This window comes from Neltuma alba, unplaced genomic scaffold (assembly GCF_004799145.2).
Source record: "Neltuma alba isolate B1F8T4 unplaced genomic scaffold, ASM479914v2 tig00011509_pilon, whole genome shotgun sequence".
NCBI classification, from domain to species: Eukaryota; Viridiplantae; Streptophyta; class Magnoliopsida; order Fabales; family Fabaceae; genus Neltuma; species Neltuma alba.
The window spans coordinates 449,425-469,640 of record NW_021636177.1 but is presented as its reverse complement, the minus strand read 5'-3'; the positions used below and the strand labels follow the sequence as shown (position 1 = coordinate 469,640).

The following is a 20,216-nucleotide window of genomic DNA, read 5'->3' as shown; positions in this document are numbered from 1 at the left end:
TTGTTATAAGACAACCCTAGCTTATTAAAAACGAAGCATGACTTAACGTGTTTCTACTCCTATTACTTATTTACTACCTCTGGTTCTTAATATAAGACCTTGTTTGACCTTTATTTTGATCCTAAATATGAGACCCCAATCCACTTTGTCTCTCATATTTATACATTTTTTTCCAAAGTAACCCTTCTAACAATGATAGTTCTAGTCAATATACTTGATTAGTAAAGATATTTTAGGAAAGACAACACCAATTTAGGACAAATAACTAACTCAACTTACTTTTTTAATCTCTTCAAATTAGTCAACTGGGTCTTATAATTAAAACCAGAGATAATAGTAAGTACATCACATTATAAAATTTTAACAGGCTCAACCCAATCTAATAAATTTAATAGGCTTCTTAAAAAACTTAAGCCTGACCTGGCTTTTCAAAAGGCTTGAGCAGGTTCTTATTTTTGAAGAGGCCAAGCCTGACCAGATTAAGTACAAGTCAGGCTGCAGGCTTATCTTTCATCTCGCACGTACCACCTTTCCAATGGAAAAAAAAAACCCATATTCTTTATAAAAAGAATGATAGCTGTATGATTCCAGCGATGGTCAGCATACGAAAAACTCCAATGATATTTGATACCTTGTGGAGGAAAAAATGTCTTCAACCCAAAATCATAAATAACCCATTGCCCTTCTTGCAAGGTCAAATTGACACGACGCAGGAATTACACAAGAAACTCGAAAGAGTTGCCCTTTGCATACAGATGAGGCCAAAAATAAAAGAATACTAGGAAATTGAAAGATCAGATTACAAAAGAATACTAGTATGGTAGTGTAGGCCGAATATAAAACAAATGATGCTATGTACATTAACATGACGAATAACACAAAAATTTCTCTCCAGGCATTTTCTATGATGACCGAATCTGAAGCTTGAAAATGCACTCTGAGTGGAATCATTTGTTAGACCACTGGAATTCTATCTCTAAATTCCTTGGGGGACCACTTTTACTTTGAGGCAGGAGAGTGTATTCTCCGGCAACAGATCCAAGCATTACCACACGATCAATTTGGATTGTCACTTTCCCGAATGAACTCTGTCATCGGATTGCAACAAAAATGTCAAATGACAGTGGAGAAGGAACAAACAAGAAAACCTAAGGAGACTAATGCAACCTTTTTCATCCTGTAATCTATGTTTTCCCCTACTAACCTTTCCCACTTTGCTCTTATTTTTGCAAGAAATGTGAAGCTTCTGGCCTTTTGGAGGGCTCTCAAAGGACCATGAAAAACTCTCATCCCACTCCGGATTAGGGCCAGTTGAGACCACCTGATCAGAGTAAATACAAAAAGGCTCATGGTTGTCCCCAGATAACTTAATGTAGTAAGCAAAAAACAAAACGTCCTTGGCTTAATATCATACAATCATAATTTGGGGACAGATCACACTTGTCCATAAATGCAACATAGCCTAGACTTGAAGCGGTTATAGAGAGGAGGGATACTTCCACATCCGAAAAGAAGCAAATCACAACTTAATTCAAATTATTTCAATACAAAGCACGACCCAAAAAAGGAAAAAGAAAAAAAACAATATGGATAGCGAACTATCCACTTCAAATCTGATCATCAGCCAAATAATCTCCTCTAGCACATAGCCGCTTCCATATAAAACGCTATTATGAATCAAACTAGAAGCTCAATTGCCCAGGATTTATAATAATCATAATAATGAGAAATTTTACATAGAAACGCAGTTATGGGACTAGTTTTCACCAAATCCTTAATTGATCTGCTTAACTGGAATGGCTGCAGAACTGTGGCATACAGGTGGAGGTCAACTGGAATTTTTTCTAGGCAGCAAACCCAAGAGTGCATATCATTTAATTGAGAAAATTTGATTTGGCATGATTTCCTTTAGAAGTATCAAAGAATATAAACTCTCCAATGACTAACCAGCTCAACAAATCCTAGTGCATTACTCGGATCTAAATCTAGTCTAGTGACACCGTTGTCATCAAATCCTAGTGCACATAAAGAGAAACAAGGCTCGTTTTAACCTCTTCTCTCCCACCTCCGACCCCCTTCATTTTTTCTGGGACAAAGATCGACCAAAAAGGAAAGAGGAAAAATAAAAAGACTGCAGTTGGAGATAAGCAAGTCTTACCGCCGTTTGCCTTGGAGGGGTGTTGCCAAGTGTAAGCTTACAGTAAACACTTGGGTTTCCAACTGACTGCTTCATGTTGTTACCACGTTTTATGATCACAACTAATGTGCCAGGCAAACACTGCAATAAGAACTCAGCCTTCTCTTGAAACCGAGGAGGACCAGACTGGATTAAGTACTGTAGCAAAGGAATAGCATCTGCAGCTGCTATTGACTGAGCTCTCGAGACTTCTGCAGGACATGCTGACCAAGCTTGCCTGAGGAGAAAAAGTGAATCCAATGCAGCTTCCTGAGTAGCCTCAGAGCCTGTCTTTAATGATGTAACCAGATGGGGAATGCTAAGTGTCGCTGGCTCAGTTGCTCTCAGCCGTGGGAAGTTGCTAAAAAGAGCATTCAAGGCTCTCAGATACTCATCATTAACATTTCCTGTAGCCCATAAATCCTTTTCGATAGCAGCTGCATCATCGCCATAAAAACATCAATAATCAATTTAACACATGCACAAGGGCGTGCACACTACAGACCCAGGAATCAGAGTGTGCCTCTATGCAAGGCAAAGAAATTTGAGGTCTTGAACTGCAAACACCACTACCCACTAACTGGGTCTGTTTAAAAATAGTACATTATTTCATATAATCCAGGATTTTAAGTTAATTTTGTACTTTGTCAGCCACATCAGAATAACATTATTCAATAAACTCACTGCAACATTGTCAATCTATGCTATCGTATTAGTTGAAAATCAAGATATGTCCTTGCCTTATAAAAGTAATTCAAACACCAATTACCTCATTGCTCAATTAACAGATGATATGAGTGCCGAGAGTTCCCAAATCTATTGTAAAAATTATGATTTTTTTCATGAGTAAAAATGACGATATGCATTTCTTCAGTTGTTCAGAATAAAATAACTGTAAAGATCAGTCAGCAAGCAGCAAATACTGCACAAGAAGCAAAGAAAAACCCACCAGTTATTGCTCTGACCGTTTCACTTGAAGCATACTCTTGAATTGTATGATTAGAGAAGAGAAGTTTAATGAACATTGCTGCCTGAACTGATGTTTCTGGATCACTTGAACCTATCAGATCCAATACAACCTGTACACCACCAGCCTCAGCAACTGCTCTTTTATTTGATCGACTATGCATCACGAGGTTCTGAAGAGCACATATAGCTACAACTTTCATTTCTTCTGTTGGTTGATCTTCAAGCACATTCACCAAAGCACGGCATGCTGAAACTGCATCACTTGTTCGAGCAAGACTCTCATTCTGAAATAGATCACCAAGAGCCAGAGTTGCCAGTAACCTTGCCTGCTGTCCTTGGGTTTGTGGATCCAAGAGGTACTGTGATAACGGTACGATGGCTGATCTGGTAGCTTTTGTTTCTCTAATCTTGACGTTGTTTAACAATACTTCCACTAGTCTAGCAGCAGTTTCCTCGCACTGATGAGATCTTAGAAGCTCTAAGAGAGCCTCTATGGCACCACTTTCAGCCATTGCTTCTGCACTAGTTCCATCATCGCTTTCTAACACTAGAAGAGCATTTAATGCGCCAATAACAGTGCTCTCTGAGCCAGCACGGAGCAACCTTACCAACACGGCAATAGGCACTTCCAGGTAGAATTCAGAACTGAATTGCAGAATGCTTGACAAAACAGAAGCAGCAGACTCCCATAAAGCATGGGGAAGTGAAGGATCAGCATGCAGTATCACTTTCGAAAGTTCAACAACACCGCCTTCTCTTGCAATTTCATTTGGCCATATCAGTGCAATACTAACAAGGGCCTTCACAGCCCTCTGCTGCAATATGTGGATACCAGAACCAAGAACTCGAATAAGAGGACCAATTACCTGCTGTGTAGCTGGATCCTTCTGAAGCTGTTCTTCCAAAAGAAGATGTGAGAGAAGCTCAGCAGCCAACTGTTGCACTGCTGGTATTGGAGAATCAAGCAGAGGGATAAGTGGTTCAATAGCTTGGTGGGATGTCAGTGTATAGTCAGCACGACATTGTGGATGTTCCAAGATATTCACCAAAACCTGCAATACACTGTGCTGTCCATCAGGCCCAAATTCTTGTCTCGTCAGCAACAAAAATAGGGGCTCAACCACTTTAGAAGCCGACTGCCCTTTAGCTATGCTAGCATTGTTGGTCAGTATACGCAGCAATTCAGCAAATGCTGCACACAGATAATCAGGTGCTTCATGAAGAATGTCAAGTACGCTTTCAATAACTCCACCTTTGACCATTTCCATTTTACAAGCGGGTCTGTCTTTCCCTAGCTTAACCAGAGCTCTAGAAATGGCCTCATGGAGCAAATAATTCCTACCATAGAGAAGACCAACAAGAGGAATAATTGCACCGTGAGCAGCAACCAGTTCAGCCAATTGCTCATCATCAACAAGCCTATCCAGTGCACGGACAACTGAATGCTGGGCAGGGCTAAACTCGCTTACGAGGAGAGAAACCAGAGGTTCAACACAGCGTGCAGCAGCCACTGAGGACCTGATCCGAGTATTTCCAAACAGAACACAACATAGCTCAGCAGCATCCCCTTTGAGGTCCAACGAACAATTTGATGAAAGGATCCTGCAAAGCACATCCACTGCATTCATTTCAACATCAGCAACAGCTAGCGCTCTCGATGGATTTTCGCTTAGGAGCCTAACCAATGTAGCAATTGCAGCATGCTGCTCCTTCTCTAAACCAGTGTTAAGAATCTCCACCAAGGGTTGAACAGCTTGTCGAGCAGTCTCTGCATTCCTAATCTGATCAGCAGAGAACAAATTCTCCAAGGCTCTGGAAGCACTGTACCTTGCACCCCTTCCACCTAAACGTAACACAGCTACAAGTTGGGTAACAGCACCAAATGCTGCCTCGTGTCTGCGTATCTCAGCACTGTCAAACAGAATTCCCAAAAGATCAGTAGCAGCTTCTTCGGTGGCATCCTGGGGACCCAGTGAAAGATACTTTGTAAGCGCCTCCAAGGCCCCAGATTCCACCATCACAATCTTATTAGACGGGCAATCTCTGGCGAGCTGAGTTAGAAGTCCAAGAGCTAAAAAAGGTGCTCCCGGGCGATCTGGAATTGGTTTGAGCAGATCAACAAGGGCGGGTATTGCCTTCCGCGAAGTGGCACCGACCCTAATGTCATCAACTCTGAACAACCTCTCAAGAGCAACTTGATCAGGATAATGAACCAGGGAGAACTCCTCTGACAAATCAAGAAGGTCTTGTATATCAGTGTCAGCACAGCCAAGTAAGGAGATTAACCCACTTGCAGCCCCTGAGTTCGCAACAGAGAGTAGTGTCCCTCGACTTCCATTACAGACTAGGCTAGCTATTGCTTGTGCTGCAAAATATCTGTTAGATAATTCCTCCGACTTCAATAAACTGGCAACAGCTGGTACAGATTTCATGGTAGCATGTGCTCTGATGATATCTCTATCTTGAAATAATACAGCCAACAACAATGCACAAATCCACATGCTACTATCTTCTTTATAATCAATCTGCCAGGACACCAAAAAGGACAAATATTAATATATATATATATATAATATATCGAGAGAGAACCAATAATCACACAACGAATTTTTTAACCATCTAGCTATAGCATTTGTACGTGTTCCAAGAGATGGGACAGGTAAACATCTACTTATAAACAATGTTTGACAACTAAGGTTGCTTTTTTGTGCAATTATGCAAATGTCTATTTCAAACAGAAGCCAATCCATGCCATATTTCAGTATGACTCTCAAAATACAAAATGGATGTAAGGTGCTTTAATACCTGGGTATATTGTGGGTAACAGTCTGAGATTTTTTCAGTGAGAATGTCAATTGCTCCAGCCTCCATCATTGCAATTTTACATGTTTCATCATGACAAGCAAAAATAGACAGTAACCATATAGCTAAGTTGGCATCAGATACAATCGCATTGCCTGTGCTGGATTTACCACCATTGGCATCTTCTTTTCTATGTATGATAATGCTAATGAATTCCTTGTTTTCTTCACTCTGGTTTGACAGAGGCAGAGCAGAGGAAAGTATATTAACTAGAGATTGAACAAGATCAACACACAAGCCTGATTGGTTGAGTTCCTCCACCAGTCTCTGATGGTTCGCTTGGGCAGCACAAATAAGAAGTGCAGCTCCTCCAATTTTGACCATCACATTTTTGGTACCAATTACCCTTTTGGCTAATGAAGACAAGCATCCAGAGGCCGCAACAATGTTGTTTCCAAGTACAATAGGCTGATCCCTGCATAACTGGGACAATATCTCAATAGCTTTATCCTGAAACATTGGCAATGAATCAGCAATAGACAGCACTATTGGGCTTATGCTTTCAGGGAATTCAGCCAATACAGCCCATGCCGGTTTAATATGCGTGCTCTTTTGTTCCAACCTGGACAGAACAGCAAGTGCTTCTATAGCCTCAGAAGTGGAAACTGATGCATTAATAGCAGAATCCAGGAAGGAAACCAAAGCAAGCACAGTCCCAGCATGATTCACACATTCAATTATAGAAGAATCAACTTGATGAGAGTGTATGAGTCGAGCAATTGCTGCGGCTGCATGGGTTTTTCCAGAAATTGTGCCTTCACGTAATACCCTGGTTGCTGGCATGATAACTTCTTCAGCAACAGCTTTCTCTGAAATCTCACTGTCTAAAATAAGATTAGCAACCGCACATGTTGCCACCTCTGCAACATCCAAATCAGAAGAATTTGCGAGGGTAACCAAGGGATGTAATGCATCTCTAGCAACAGCAGCTACGTCTCTATTCTCTTTTATGGAAAGAAATATTGCCGCAAGGCACCTTGATGACTCTATTAGAATACTTTCGGATTCAACATTAAGCAACTTCACAGCCGACAAAAGAGTTTTAACAGCAATGCTGCTTTCACGCACATCTTTCCTCATTTCAAAGATGCCTGCTAGAGCTGATGCTGACTTAGCCTGAGTTTCTTCTTTGGTAGAGCTCATTAATTTTATCATTGTATCTATTGCATCACTTGCAGCACTACCTTCTCGTTGAATGTCGCTGAGAGGAGCAACTGACAGCATACTTCTCAAAGCATCCAAAACATAGACCTTGGATTCCGGTAGATCACTAGTCAATAATGCCGTAAGCTGACTGATTGTGGTAGTATCAGATTTATGAATTAAGTGATTTAAGGTTTTTGCTGCTATCTCCTTCCCATTTGGACTACCATTCTTCAATAGCCACAACAATGCAGGAACAGCATTAGCACTCTCCACACAAGCACGTATATCTTCACTGTGATTGCACAGGTTTGTAAGGATTTTTGCTGAGTCTTCTTTTGCTTTTGTGGATCCTGTCTCCAAAATTTGAACTAATGGAGGTATACCACCAGCAGCAGTGATTGCCCATTTACTTTCATCATTTTCATAAGATAGAAGACATAGCAGAGTAACTGCACACTCTTGCTGCTGTTCTGATGAAAGCCCTAGAAGAGATATCAACAGCTGAACTCCTTCACGGCCCTGAAGGGCATGCCAAAGACTGCCTTCATTGTTGCACAATGTAAGGAGTGCTCTTATGAGGTCATCTTGCACTTCATTGGCAGCCATAGTTATTAATCCGACTAGCAAATGTTTTGCATCTGAATTTGCAAGCTTAACTGAAAGTACAGGATTTCCATACAAACTAGCCAGAGCTTCAATTGTTCGTTCCTTCACAAGAAAAGGCGATTGAGGTTTGAATTGCTTGAGTAATGTTTGCTCAACTACCAAGGGATCCGATGTTCTTGTAGCTTCGGCATTGCTATCATATATCATAAGAGCTGAAGCTAAAGCCCCCAATGTATCAGCAATTTGAGTAGCTGAAGTGCATGATTCAAGGCTTTGACCAAGGCTGGAGATTACATAAGACAAACCACCAGAGATGTTAGCTAGAGCACACATAGCATTTTCCTGCAGTGCTTGCGCATGCTCACCCTGCATGAACTCCTTTGAAGGAGCTATGGTAGCATTGATCAAAGCAGGAATTCCATTAGAACTAGCTATCTCACGCCTTGCTTCTTTGCACTGAGAAGACAAAGCTTTCAGAGCACCAGCTGCTTCAGCTCTAATAGCGGCATCATTACCAGGGCCTAATAATTTTAGGAGTTGTTTTGTCGCCTCTGAAGTCAACACCTTTGAACAAACAGATGCATCCTCCATCATCATACTGGCAAGTAAGAAGCACACATTAGCTAAAGTGCTAGGATGCCCTGAAGTCAATAACTTCATTAGTATGTCTACTCCACCAGCTTTTATAGTTGTACTCCAGAATCCCTCAGTATTACCGGACAGGTTTTTCAAGGCTCCAGTTAACAAACCATCAACTACATTTCCAGTCTTCAGCCCTTTCCGAAGCTGCTCCCACAGCACAGGTACCACTCCTTCAGTTGAAAAAATTTTTGATCCCACATGGTCTTTTGAGCCGCCTTGAGAGACGGCATAAATAGTCTTTGCAGCAGCAACTTGACCTTCAGCTGAACTGGATTTAAGCAGCCCAAGCAATGGGGGAATGCATCCTCCAAGCAACACTTTCACTCTAAGCTCATTTTCTTTACAGAGGGAGCCCAAAACAGTTGCTGCCTGAATCTTCACACTCACTGAACCAGATCGGAGAAGAGAAACAAGCACTGGTACTGCCTGAGAATGAGATCCAACAGCACTGAATGCATTTTCACGCATGTCAATAAGCTCCAATAACTGCCTCAAGGAGTACTCCTTCTCTTGTGCAGAGGATGAGCTCTGTCGCAGCTGCTCTATGCATTGGGCAACACTTGCTAATGTCCCATCTGGATCCTCCATGCTGCTGCTGCGTTCTCTGCAAGCAGTAAAGAAGGTAAGAAACTGAAGTTGGATAGCTGAAGTATGAGACTTCCTACTCAAATTTCAAATTTCCATCACCATTAAATTTAGAAAATCAATTCAGGGGAAAGAAATTCTTAATTAGGATAACAAATACACCAAATTCTCAAGAAGGCCCCCGTTTCAGACATCACATGACATGAGTACCAGATGAGGATTTTGTGTCTATAATCATTCCAGGTAGTAAATTATTCCTGTGCTGCAAAATTTATAGGCAATATTATTATAATTTAACTAACCTCAATCCCATCTTCGAAACAGAATGTGGAGTTAGGGGCTCTGAATCTGGAATGTTCCCCTCGCCATTTCTTTCCTGAAATCAACAAAATCAATAGTGAAGACTGAGGAATGATAAATGGCATGCCCAAATCAGAAAAAGAACCAAAGTAACACCAACAAAGGACTATCAAATTTGATACTTCATAGATATAAATCATTCTAAAAGCAGCACTTTTGCCTTTCAATTTTTCAATTGTTCATTCCTGTGTGTACTCTACACTTGCTTCTTAAAAACAAGAAGTTCAGGAAAACTAAGTTCTGTGGACAAGGAAAAACTGAGTTCCAATCACAATATACCACATCTTGATTATATTCCTGCTCAATAAAATGTAGCAATCAAATTACTGAAATATTTAATTCCAACTGAACCATTGCAACTGTTGAGCCAAACAGAGGGATACCTGGAAAGGAATATAATATTGTGCAGACATAATGTATTGTCAGAAAAGAACTGTACTCTGGACAGCTATACTTTCCTCTATAGAGCAAAAATATTAACTAACCAATGAATAAAGTTATAACGCCTGGTCACCACATTGAAAGACACAGAGAGATTATTTAATAACTATTTCTTTTTCTTTTTTCTAGTTTTGCCCGCATCAGATTTTAATAACAAGATGAGTGTATCTATGTGAATATCATCAGATTTTTAACTTGTACATGTCTTAACTCTGAAGCTAGTCAAAAATGTTTTTAGTGATAAAGAGATGAAACAGACAGCAGAAAATTGCATGTGCCAAATTGAACATTCTAGAAACTGTAGGGAATAGCGCAGGAGGAGAGCGTATATAGGCTCAGCCAAGAACATTCTAGCGCCAATTGAAAATCATTTCCGGAATATAACACTTTAATACAAATCTAACCATCATTTTACCCAATTGGCTGGTTATAATTGCATAAGATTATCATTTGAAAATGTACCATCTCACTAACAGCTAGGCTGCTGCCATTATTGGAACCAATTCTCCAAGCAAGTGTAGTCGTCATTTTCAGTTCACTTCAAAGCACCCAAGTAGATCGATTCAGCAACCAGCTCCTCTCCAGATCTAGACTGGAGAGACAGCCAGAACATCAAAGCCTCCTGCCAAATAATAATAAACTAGAGTCAGCAATAACTTCAACGACTAAAGATCAAAGACAGCTATAAATCTCAAAGATAGCTGAGGGAAAATATTTCTAATGCAACAGCACCATTATGTGCCAATACTATCACAATTTAAAAGAATATGGAGCTAACGGAAACACGTCGAATCATCCAGATGCTGATGATCGACCTAGCCAACGAGGAAGGGGGCAAAAAAAAAAAAAAACAGATAAATTACTGCAGCATTCCACGAATATTCCAAAATTATTTATCTTATCATCACCATGAGCAGCCCAAATTATCCTGTGAATTGACCCTTCATTGGCGACGAAATTGAAGAATATAAGTTTGCATCTCGCTTTCGGGTTTCCTCAGCAGACAAATAGAGCGAAATGCAACCACATCGTCCAAAAATGGAATCTTCGGAGAAATTGCAGTGTCAACGAATTTTGGAGAAAATACAGTAGATCAATTACCGAAAAATCAAAGTCAGAACCCCATTCTGTCAAGTCAATGGAAGATGAAAACACTATCGAATTCATGCCAGGAATGCACGAATCAGCTACATAAATGCATGGAACTCGCAGAATTCATTAATTTTAATCAATGCAAGCAGCTAAAAGAAACTAATGAGAAGATAGAAGGAACAAGACCTTCAGAGTGAGGAAGTGCTATAATGCATCTGATGGTTTCGTGCGAGAGAAGGGAACACGAAGAAGCAGAAGATAAAGGAAGAGAGAGATGACGAGGATCAGGAATTAGGATGTTCGGTGGGAGAAATACCGAGCTTAGATTTTCTTACTTTTTTTTGGTATATTTTGTATTTAATTGTTACTTTTTCATTTTCATGAGAGTAGAGTCTCAGTGAGGAGACGAAAGGAAACTTTGGGCGCTTTCCCAGTTGTAGCCGGCACTCCACAGAGCCACCGACAACGACGACAAGTTGAAGCTCCAAGCTAAGCAGCTCAGCTTCGGCTCGGGGTAAAGCTTACGCTATCAAAGGCGAAAAGAACTTTTAACAAACAGTTTTATCGTGGGTGAAAAGTCAAAAATGTAAATTTTTGGCCAAAATATTTTATGAAATTTTTATTTATAATAAATATATGTTGATTTTTCTATGATATACGTTAATAATTACCTAAGGATGAATATCATTTTGAGTACACACCAGGAGTATTTGGGTAAGATCAAAACTATAGTTTCAGAAGTGTTTTTGCAGTATATGAAATAAATATGTGAATAAATTTGCCTCGATTTATAAAAAATTGCTTCTAAATAGAACTAGGAATCAGGGCCGGTCCAGCCCTCCAGGACTGGCCCTTCAGGACTGGCGGGCTTAAAAGGGCCGACCCTCCAAGGCTGAAATTTTAAAAATACTCCAATTTGCTAGGCTTGGCCTTTAAGCTACAGGGCCAGGGCCGGCCCGCGGGCTTTTGGCCTGTTTAAGAAAAAATACTATTTTTTATATTTATCATATTTTTTATAAAAATATAAAAATAAACCAATGAAATTATTAATAAAAGACAAAAATATAAATAAAATTAAGTCACAAATATAAAATATCATCATATATAAATATTCATCAACATCTAAGAACATCTAAAACATTCATTAACAAGATAACAACATCTAAAAGTTTTATCTATAATGTAATTGTGCAATAAATAAATATTATCATTAATCTTTTAAAACTTCATTATCACTATAATTAATTACTTTTCTTCATAAGTATGCTTTTCTTTCGTAACAAAAATATCAAGTTTTTCTTTTTTATAAGAATTTTATTTTTAAATTCTGCAATCTAACTATTATTTTATTTTAATGTAATAAATATTGTTATTGAAACTCATGAATTTCTAATTCAAATTATAGAATCACAAGTTATATAAGTATAAAAATATTCTATTATCAAATATATATTTAAAAATATTAACGCATATAATATAAATCAAATCATTATTAAAGTCCAAATTAACCCATTTTTTAAAAATTTAATTGGATAAATTATTGTCTAAAACTAAATTTAATTTTAAAATGATAATAATAACTAAATATTTGAAATATTATTAACAATGTAAAAAATTAATAACATTAATATTATATAAAAAAATTTAAAAAATAAAAAATTATAAAAGAGCTTAAAAGGGCCGGCCTGTGGCTCTCCAGGGCTGGCCCTTTTAAGCCCTCGGCCCTTCAAGGCCAGCCCTCCAGGACTTATTTTTTATTTTAAGAGAAAAATATCAAGCCCGGCCCTCATAATTTCAGGGCCTAAACGGGCTCGGCCCATTTTTCCCGCTCTACTTCTAAAAAGTAATTATTGGGATATCCAAACACCCTGTAATAAATTGAGATAGATTAAAAATTTGGTTAAAAAAAAGAGGTAGATTGAAAATTAAAGAGAAATTTATAGAGGTTGAGATTTCATATTTAGGATTAAAATAAACACTTTAACTAATTTTATATTTATTATCAAAGGAAGTAGTAAATTAAAGAGAAATTTATATAACAAAAGATTCTTGGGCTTAACAAAAAAAGTCGATCCACTTTTTGTAAATAAAACAATGGTTCTATGATTGAAAAAAAAAACAAAGGAATGATAGCTATTAGTATGTTTACTTGTCTAGTTCTATTTTTATAGAATAAAGAAAGAAGACATTTTTTATCTTATTTATAGATATTAAGAGAAATTTTTTATATTGATGTACAATTGTAACCTTTAATGATTATTGTATTGACTTTATTTACATAAAGTACAATGTATATTAAATAGGGAATAAAATTGAAAAGTTGTTAAATTTTAAATAAGAGTTAATGAAATTTAAAATTTTTTTAGTCTATACAAAACATGTTAAAAGTGATTTATAAATAAGATTAAAGAAATAAGTATTTTTTTTTTACTATGCATAGAAGTATCCTCCTATTAAAAGAAAAGAAGTAACTTCTTTTGTTATATTAACTCATTAATTAACCCCTCGTCCACGAAGTTAATGGGTAAAGAGGCTGGACATGCTCGTTAGGAGGGCAAGGACAACCCCGAGACACGTTACGGCATTGGAGGCGGCATTTTCAAAGTTAAGACATCAGCTCATAAACAGCGGGACCCTGGTTCTTAGACCGTGAGTAAGCACAACTTTTTTTCTAAAATTTTTTATCACAAAAAAAAAATCGATCAATTATAGAATCTACAAAAGTTAGGCTACGGCTATTTTTTGCAAAATACGCCCATAATTTCCTTTGGGAAAACGCAATATATAAGTAGAAATAGATTGAGAAAATTCTAGAAAAGGTTTTCCAATTCCAGCACCTGAAAGTTAAAAATAACCGGAGGAATTAGAGTCCAATTTGGCATTTTACAAACATAGTTAAATAACTAAAATATTCTTGTATCAAATCTGGAAAAAAAATATCAAACTTGTTATTACCAGTATATTTTTTGTAATTGACTATTCAATATTTGTTATTGCTAGTTCAAAACTTATTAATAAGTAACTTGTCATTGTCAATATATTTCTTGTTATTTACTATTTAACACTTGTCGTTATGAATTCAGAACTTGTTAATAAACTTTTTAATAAAAAAATATTTTAGTCATTTGACTACATTTGCAAAATATTAGACAACGTACCATTTTCTTCTCTGTCATTTTCAACTTTTAGGTGCCTAATTTAGAATATTATATTTTTTACCTTCTTTATTTGCCATTTTCCCTTATAAACTCATGCCATGAACTTTCGGATTAAATACAGAAAATCTTGTTAAACTTGTCATCTCATTTGACTCAACACCTTACTTAGTAGTATAGTGAAGCTTTCAACTGGAGCCACACCCATCATGTTCAAATAAGGTCTTAAGCTTAAGTCTAATACTATCCGTTCTAATTATAAGAACTCATTTATAGTTTACAAACGAGGTCTTATAAATAGGATCTGAGGTAGTATTATTTATAGGCGTGTGTATTTAATTATATAAAATAAAAATACTTTGGATTACTTCAAAGCCAAAATAAATTTAAAAAAAAAAAGACATGAGTTTTCTAAGGCTGATTTGTTTGGCCAATGACTTACTTGTTTTTTTTTTAAGAAAAAATGTGAACGCTAAACATCACTATCAAAATTGGCCCAAAAATATCACTATCAAAAAATAAAGCAACCGAATCAAATCAAATTAATGTATAAATGTCATCGAACAATCATCATGTATAAAGTTTATAATAAAGTGGGCTACAAATAAATCATAATCCATGTCTTGCTTCAAACATCATACAATAAATAAGAATTATTTTGCTGGTCAAACAAAATAAGAATTATTTTAGTTTGTTTGTTATTTATATCATTGCGTCAAACGTAATATTTAATTTCACGATTGATGTCATGTTAGAGTCTATTTATTTATGGTAGTTTCAAATTTAAAGAATATCATGACAACATTCAACAACAATTAAACTCCAAAGAGACAATAAGTTGGCTAAAAGTACGTATGCAACTAACCAAGGAAATCCCCCTGGCTACATGGATTGAAATAAAGTATTAAATAAAATAAAAATACGCAAACCAAGTCATATATTACTTCCGATTCTTAATATAAAAACTAGTTGATTATTTTAAATAAATTAATAAAATTTATTAAGTTAGTTATTTATAATAAATATTTGTTACTTTTCCTAATATATCATTGCTAATCATCTGTATTAGCTAGAATTATCATTTGATAAAACTTTACCATTTGAAAAAACCTTCAACATATACAACTATTATAATGACTAGCTTTTAAAGAAATAGATAAATATGAGAAATAAAGTGGATTAAGGTTTTATATTTAAGATCAAATTAAAAGTCACATTAGCTCTTATATTAAAGATGAATAGTAATAATTGATGTTGTTCTATGGCAACCACAATAAAATTAATTGTCATATCCTAATAACAGGATTTTGTTGGTGGCATTAGCCTTGAGACAAGCAAACTAAATGATTCGTTCACTCATTATTATTATTGTTATTATTATTAGACCAGCAAGCATTTGCTGTTATGACACATATAATTGATAAACAATTGCACCCGCTTAAATCTAAGTATTGCAGCCAATAAAATTTTTAAACGTATTTTTATCCAATTGAAAAAGAGTTGCACCCGCTTAACGTAGTATTATCTCCGATCCTTAATATAAGAGTTAGTTTGAGTATTAATTTGGTCTTAATTATAAGACCTCAATTCATTATATTTCTAATATATTCATTTTTTTAAAGTAGTCCTTGTAGTAGTTGTACATATTGAAGATTCTATCAAATAGTAATTATGACTAATACACATGATAAATAAGGAAAGGTATTGTAGGAAAAACAAGGTATAATTATTACAAATAACTAACTTAATAAATTTTTTTAATCTATTTAAATTAGTCAACTAACTCTTATATTAAATATCAGTAGTAGATTTTTTTTAATTCCCAACAAACAGGAGAAATGTCAAGTATGTCTTTGTCCCATTTCCGGATAAACCACGTGATGCTCTCACCCTGACATGGGCGGCCACATGCGTATTAAGAGGTTTCAATTGCGGTTTACAAATTTACTTGAATGCGCTGATAATAATTTCACCGTGTGATTGAGCGGTAAGGGACTCATTCTTTCTTAAATAAGATTGGGAGTTCAATCCTTCCTTGAACATGAGAAGCATTAAATCTCTTGACCAGCTACTCCTCCTGTCCTTATTATAAGACCCAATTTGACTTTTTATTTGATCCTAATTATAAGACCCAATCCATTTTTTCTTTTATATTTATGCATTTTTTTCCAAGATAATCCTTCTAATAATAATAGTTTTAGCCAATATACTTAATTAGCAAGGATATTTTAGGAATAACAACACTTATTTATTATAAATAACCAACTTAACTTACTTCCTTAATCTCCTCAAATAAGTCAATTGGGTCTTATAATTAGGACCGGAGGAGTATTATTTTAAAGATGGCCTGTCCTAGGATATCGGATGTGAAAGCAAAAAAATAATTTCAAACAAATATGGTGTGGTGACAAATCTTTGTGCATTAGGCTTATTACCTTAGATGGGAAAAATTTGAAGAAGAAAAAATATTATGAGGGAAAACTCTTACAAATGGTTTTTTTTTTTTACTATTTTGAGGAGTTTTTCTTTATAGCATTTCCATTTTTTTTTTATTTTCTTCTCATTTTTTCCATCCGAAAATGGCATTAAATTCGAGGTTATAAAGTTCCAAACAAACATAGCGTGTTCATGAGTGGGATAGTGATTTGTTGTTTGACTTGAGCTGGCCAATGCGATCAAAATATTAAATTAAAAATTAAAGGATTAAAAAAATAAAGTAGATTTATTAATAGAAAATTGCCGTCGTCCCAAATGCATGTTTGAAAAATAATATAGGACCAACAGTAACATTTTCCCCTATAATTATGGATACTCAATAGTTATATATTATTTTTTTGCATAATATATTAAGATAATAAATTAATATAATATTTTAAATAAAATTAAAGGACTGAAATCCCATAAGTGGTAATATGAGCCGCCCCACAGGTTGCGAGTTAACGCGTGAAGAGTTAGAATTAAACAATACGAATTAGAAAGGCCTGAGTGACAATGATATGATTTTTAGCCTCTTATAACCCTCTATAAGGAGTCGACAGGTTGGCTTGTGCATCTCATCATTATTTTTTTTTTGTAAAAAAATTGTTTTTAAATATTTTATACAATATAAATAAAATATAATGAATTTTTTGTTTTTTTTCTTCAAACACTTTATATTGAAAACATCAAATAAATGATATAGGATTTTTTTAATTTCAAATAGGATATAAAATATAATAATATAACTATAATAATTAATAAAATAAATAGATGCCGGTTAGGTTATGGTTTGGTAGACTAATCTACGACGGGTTGTAGGTTTAATTGAAAAGTCTCATCTGATAGTGTGTTGGCTTTTTTTTTTTTTATGTTAAAGTATAGGTATCCTTCAATTGGAAGCAATCATATTCGAGGCATGTCAAGCACTAAATGTGAGCATTTCTCCCAACGAGGATTCGAACCTTAGTTCATCACGTTGTGGGAAACTAACCCCTTCCATTAGACTCAACCCTTGTTAATAGTGTATTGGCTTTTAATGAACCCTATCTCATCATTTTTTAGGGGGTTGATGGATTGAATTACAGGCCCAACTCATGTTATCTGCTGATATTAATAATAGTAAACCCAAGATACCATGTGACATACAAATATATATAATAGCAATAATACTGTAGAATTAATTATTATTTATAAGAAAATTAAAAAATACGACTCAATATATTTGGGCTGGGTTGATCAAACAACATCTTGTTTTTCTTAGCCCAATCTAGTATACCAATTTCGGCTCATTATGGAATAGTATGGTGAATAGGATCAGGTTTGTTAGATTAGTTAACCAAACCCATAAGCTAAAACTTAAGGATTTAATATATTTACAATAGATGACGCCCAAAATTCTCTTGAGCTGTGTTTGGATGGAAGGAGATGTGAAGGGGGGGGGGGGAAAAACGAGAGGAGAGAATATTAGGAACAAAAACTTTAAAAAAGGTTTTTAAAAAAAAAACTATTTTTGAAAATTTTTCCTCCTAGTATTCTTTCTTCTCTAATTTTTCCTATCCAAAGGTAGGATGAGGGAATTTCATAGCAATATATAGCGATTGCTCCTTCATGGCTTACAAGATGACTTAAAATGACGTTTCCTTTTTTTTTTTGGAAAAAAAAATTGCCACATTATAGGATTTACAAGCTTTATACTAAGGACTTAAAATGAGATTTAACCTTGATTTGATGTAGGGAAATTCTAGCGATTGCTCCTTTATCAGAGGCTTCTAGTATTAAGATGGGACAAGGCTTTTATTTTGGAGTATTGTTTTGCACAGGACATCTTTGGCACGCGGAACAAAATTTGGCACTTTACGCAAAGATATGGGAGGAGCCTACTTCATGGGCCATTCATGTCTCTATTTTGTGTCCCCATCTAAAGTTCCTCAAATGCGATTATTGTTTAGATCATCTTTTGTTTCCACGCTCATCTTGTTATCCAAGCATACCAGTTCTTTGTTTTGTCGTCCGAGTTCCTATAGGTAGGAACTTCGCTTCATCCCTTTCATGATATTGAGCTTGATTCAGCTTTTACCTTGAGGAGTGAGGAGTTGTGCAAAATTATTATTGGAATATATCAACAATTATGTGAAGATACAAAATTCACGAAAATCTGACGATGAGACATATTATTTTACGATGGATGCAATAATTTTTGCATATATCATTGGTATGACAGTATATGAAAAAATATGTGATACTGTTACAGTCCATGCATGCGGCTCATAAAATAGTAAAATTTAAATGAGAATTAAATTCTTGGATGATCTAAGATGCTAGAAACATATAAAAGAGAATCATTTAATATATAAATGTTATGTGGATTAAAATTATCTGAATATGTATAATTGATTCGGAAGAGATAAGAAATGAACAATTTCACATTTTACTTGACATTTAGATCGAACAATTGAATGCTTCAATAGTTTTAAAATCATGAACTCATGATGATTTTGTCTACAAAAATGCATTCAATTTAATAGATCAGAAACCTCATGTATTTATTCTATAACTATATTTATATATTTTCTTGATGTTGCATGTTATATATAGGCTGATTAGCAAAATTAAGTTCCTACAAGTACACAAATGGATAATGAAATCGAGATTTATTGTGATAGTTATGAAACTATTATATGAGATCATATTATTTAGAACAAACTGAATATTTAGATGCAAGACATATTTTGCTGATTTCTTAAATAATTTTTTGTTGTTACTTGTGTATATTGATAATTCAATATATTCAGAAGATATGTTAGAAGAATATACTTAAAAATTTTTGTATAAATGACAAAACATCATGTGATATTATCACCAAAGATAAATAAAATTGTGCTGTGCTTTTTTTCTCTCAATCAAAATTTTATTTCATGGGGGTTTTTCTAGTTATGGTTTTTAGCGAGACAACTTCAACACATATTATGTACTTTTCCCTCCACAGTAACAATATAACAAATTTTTAATGAGGCACAATATTTATTTATGAATATTTAAGAAATAATGTTTTAAATACTAGCTTACGCGGATATCTATAAACTCTCCCAACTCTCAACCTTTCATATTTTACACTCCATAAACTCTCCAATGAAAGAATTTTTGGAATTTTTACTTCTCAACTCATAGGTTACATATTATGCACAGATGCAAACTAATTTTTCTGTTTATTTTATGTAAATTTAATAAAGGTTAGAGCTCTATAAATAAAAAGCTGCAGAATGTTCTCAGTGAATAAGAATAATTACGTATTTCTACTACAATATTCTTATTTTTGGTCAAAAAATTTACTTTTCTTATTTTCATAACATCTCATTATTCACGTGAAAATTATATGTTTTTTATAAGAAAAAACCATTTTGAAGGTCTCTATATTTTTTTCTTAATTTTTAATTTAGTACCTATGTATTTTTTTTCTTAATTAAATATTTAATTTTACTCTATTAATATTGTTAATTATTGCACAAAGACTACCAATGCTAATAGGACAAAGTTACAAGAGCTAGTTTTGCTCAATAAATGATTTAATTGAGAAAAATATATGAGTACCAAATTAAAAATAAAAAAATGTATAGGTATTTCCAATATGATTTTTTCTATAAAATCATAAATCTTAGTTCTTACAACTGAATCAAAAGGGAAAAACATAATGGAGGTATCTCTCA

General features: G+C 34.9%; 1 protein-coding gene across 1 annotated transcript; it reads right to left on the bottom strand.

Moving 5' to 3' along the window:
• Window positions 1-603: 603 nt before the first annotated feature.
• Window positions 604-11,210, bottom strand: LOC114714536 (protein CELLULOSE SYNTHASE INTERACTIVE 1-like). Its single transcript, XM_028899279.1, has 8 exons — window positions 11,066-11,210; window positions 10,250-10,409; window positions 9,289-9,362; window positions 5,951-9,005; window positions 3,126-5,670; window positions 2,159-2,613; window positions 1,205-1,321; window positions 604-1,088 (listed from the first exon to the last, which is right to left on the bottom strand). The coding sequence occupies exons 2-8, from the start codon at window positions 10,313-10,315 to the stop codon at window positions 948-950; spliced, it is 6,453 nt and encodes a 2,150-aa protein (XP_028755112.1). The 5' UTR covers window positions 10,316-10,409; window positions 11,066-11,210; the 3' UTR covers window positions 604-947.
• Window positions 11,211-20,216: the final 9,006 nt, after the last annotated feature.